This window comes from Oncorhynchus keta, chromosome 6 (genome assembly GCF_023373465.1).
Source record: "Oncorhynchus keta strain PuntledgeMale-10-30-2019 chromosome 6, Oket_V2, whole genome shotgun sequence".
NCBI lineage: Eukaryota > Metazoa > Chordata > Actinopteri > Salmoniformes > Salmonidae > Oncorhynchus > Oncorhynchus keta.
Genome location: NC_068426.1, coordinates 15,358,385 through 15,362,024, shown reverse-complemented (window position 1 = coordinate 15,362,024; position 3,640 = coordinate 15,358,385). Strand labels below are relative to the sequence as shown.

The 3,640-nt window shown below is 40.5% G+C and overlaps 1 protein-coding gene across 1 annotated transcript in view; it reads left to right on the top strand.

Moving 5' to 3' along the window:
- Window positions 1-2,652: 2,652 nt before the first annotated feature.
- LOC118385053 (pleckstrin homology-like domain family B member 2) overlaps window positions 2,653-3,640 on the top strand; it is a 39,799-nt gene continuing 38,811 nt past the window's right edge. Inside the window, 1 exon segment of the mRNA XM_052520847.1 lies at window positions 2,653-2,885. Within this exon segment, the coding sequence (XP_052376807.1) occupies window positions 2,835-2,885 (51 nt within the window). The 5' untranslated portion in view covers window positions 2,653-2,834.

Genomic DNA, 3,640 nt, shown 5'->3' with positions numbered 1-3,640 from the left:
CCATGATCACTCTGGATGAACTGCAGAGATCTACAGCTGAGGTGGGACACTCTGTCCATACGACAACAATCAGTCGTATATTGCACAAATCTGGCCTTTATGGAAGAGTGGCAAGAAGAAAGCCATTTCTTAAAGATATCCATAAAAAGTGTCGTTTAAAGTTTGCCACAAGCCACCTGGGAGACACACCAAACATGTGGAAGAAGGTGCTCTGGTCAGATGAAACCAAAATTGAACTTTTTGGCAACAATGCAAAACGTTATGTTTGGCGTAAAAGCAACACAGCTCATCACCCTGAACACACCATCCCCACTGTCAAACATGGTGGTGGCAGCATCATGGTTTAGGCCTGCTTTTCTTCAGCAGGGACAGGGAAGATGGTTAAAATTGATGGGAAGATGGATGGAGCCAAATACAGGACCATTCTGGAAGAAAACCTGATGGAGTCTGCAAAAACCTGAGACTGGGACGGAGATTTGTCTTCCAACAAGACAATGATCCAAAACATAAAGCTAAATCTACAATGGAATGGTTAAAAAATAAACATATCCAGGTGTTAGAATGGCCAAGTCAAAGTCCAGACCTGAATCCAATCGAGAATAGGTGGAAAGAACTGAAAACTGCTGTTCACAAATGCTCTCCATCCAACCTCACTGAGCTCGAGCTGTTTTGCAAGGAGGAATGGGAAAAAATGTCAGTCTCTCGATGTGCAAAACTGATAGAGACATACCCCAAGCGACTTACAGCTGTAATCGCAGCAAAAGGTGGGCGCTACAAAGTATTAACTTAAGGGGGCTGAATCATTTTGCGCGCCCAATTTTTCAGTTTTTGATTTGTTAAAAAAGTTTGAAATATCCAATAAATGTCGCTCCACTTCATGATTGTGTCCCACTTGTTGTTGATTCTTCACAAAAAAATACAGTTTTATATCTTTATGTTTGAAGCCTGAAATGTGGCAAAAGGTCGCAAAGTTCAAGGGGGCCGAATACTTTCGCAAGGCACTGTATGTTACTGCAGTCTCGGGCATCTGAGCACTCTGATTGGCCAGCACTGGCATAGCACACTTGATTTTCTCTCCAGGCCCACCGGAAAGGCAGAGTTTGTACCTTTAGACACATGAAATGGCAACAGTGTGCCTACCCGGCGCGCAGGGCAGCTGAATTGGCTGCACCTACCACCAACAGCCCAAGACTAATAAAAAAAAATAGGAACACAAGGCTTTATCGTTTGGTTTTTACAGAAATATTTGGCTATCGACTAGACATGCCTTAACTTAAGATGAAAAAAAAAAAAAAAAAAAAGATTTAGATGCAAGTGGCTGTTCCACTGGATGTCATAAGGTGTATGCACCAATTTGTAAGTCGCTCTGGATAAGAGCGTCTGCTAAATGACTTAAATGTAAATGTAAATGTAATGAACTTGTGGAAACCATTTTTATTTCTCTGTGTGCATTATGAAGGAAGTTAGTGGTCGTTTCGCAAGCCAATGCTAACTAGGGTTAGCGCAATGACTGGACGTCTACATGTACGGTAACATTTACATTCAAAATATATATTTTGGGAGCAGTGGCGATTTTAACATGTAAATCTTGGTGGGGCAAAATGTTAGATGCATCCCAGCAAAGCCACCACCCAACACAACACTAAACAATACATTCATTGCACAATAAGGGTGACAAAACGTGCTCACAAACTGTTACACAAGCCTAAATAAAGCTGTTCCAACAGCAATATATAATATGCATATTATTGATACCATTTGAAAGGAAACACTTTGAAGTCTGTGGAAATGTGAAATGAATGTAGGAGAATATAACACATTAGATCTGGTAAAAGATAATACAAAGAAAAAAACATTCATTTTCAAAAAACATTTTTGTTCCATCATCTTTGAAATGCAAGAGAAAGGCCAATATATGACTTAGGAATCTAGGCACAATTTAGGTTTTGGCCACTAGATGGCAGCATTTTATGTGCAAAGTTTTAGACTGAGCCAATGAACTATTGCATTTCTGTTCAAAATGTTGTATCAAGTCTGCCCAATTTTCAAGTTCATAACTGCACTCTCCTCAAACAATAAAATAATCATATTCTTTCACTGTAATAGCAACTGTAAACTGGACAGTGCAGTTAGATTAACAAGAATTGAAGCTTTCTGCCCATATCAGATATGTCTATGTCCTGGGAAATGTTCTTGTACGTACAACCTCATGCTAATCCCATTAGCGCATGTTAGCTCAACCGTCCCGCTTCCTCTGCTATGCAGATATAGACGTACAGAAGGAGGGTAATTCCTACATTTTCGATCCAAATATTTTGTATAAAGAAAAGCATTATATTGTTAGATTATAGGAGGAACTCTGGTAGGCCTGAAGCAGTCCTCCTCACCTCAAGGCCAACTGTCATAGTCAGTTGCAGCGCTGGGGTGCACTGCCTTTATATCACTGGCCTGCTGTAGCTAAAGCTTAATAATAGCCACACCATACCAAACCTTCACGTTTCTAAACTTTATTAGAGTAATATCAAAGTAAATCAAGCCATTGTTTATAGGGAAATATGAGCAGAAGAGCGAATGTAAACCAGGGAAAAAAACTCACTACCCTCCCCTCAGGGTCTTTAGGGGGGGGGTTTCCTGTTTACAAAAATATGTATCCTTCCGTCCAGAAGAGATGACAATCCGCAAGTTTCATTCCACCAATAATGCTACAGTCTTCTTTTGGACTTGTGAATATTCTGTCGAGAGTCGAGACCTTAATGGCACCGAAGAACCCCCAACGAACAGTGTCTCGCACTGTAAAGAGATGTCCTCCTCGTAATTAGATTAATTTGCCATTAATGTCCATTTCGGGAGTTATAACTGAAGCTTGCAGTTCGACTTCAACAATGGTACGTTTTTTTTCCTACAATTTTTACAAGTGGTCTGACTAGCTTGAAGCTCTAACTGATTTAAAAGAAAAATTGCTTCCTACACTGTTAGTTATTTTCTCATTTTGAAACAGTCTCTGATAGTAGGCTACAGACGCTGTAATCCTGAACACTGCGGGTAACAATGGCTACATTATTATCCTCTCAATAATGTGACTTGCAGCAGCAGATACAAATGTATCAAAAACCCAAATTCCTTGACATTTTATGATCTGGCCCCAGATGAGAGCTGTTACTACGATTCCATTGGAGGAGAGATGTGAGACACAACACTCTGATGGCGTTTACACTGTAAACACAACTCTATGTCCATGGTCATTAGGACAGGAATGACTTTGAATACATGTGGAGGATGTAACGTTTTATCAATTGATTAATGCTATATAGATCAGGAGCTGACTCTTGAACTCTTGAAGGGAAATGGTGGTAGATGTAGTGATATATAGTGACCGTTTGCCCGGTTGTGTCACTCCCCTCGTGAGCTCATGATGGACTTTCAGACGATAGCCCACTATTAAGATTCACTCTGGACCATGACCTGGTTCCCAGAGCCTAAACACAGCATGGGTGTTTTGACATGCAATAACACAGCATGGGTGTTTTGACATGCAATAACACAGCATGGGTGTTTTGACATGCAATAACACAGCATGGGTGTTTTGACATGCAATAACACAGCATGGGTGTTTTGACATGCAATAACACAGCATGGGTGT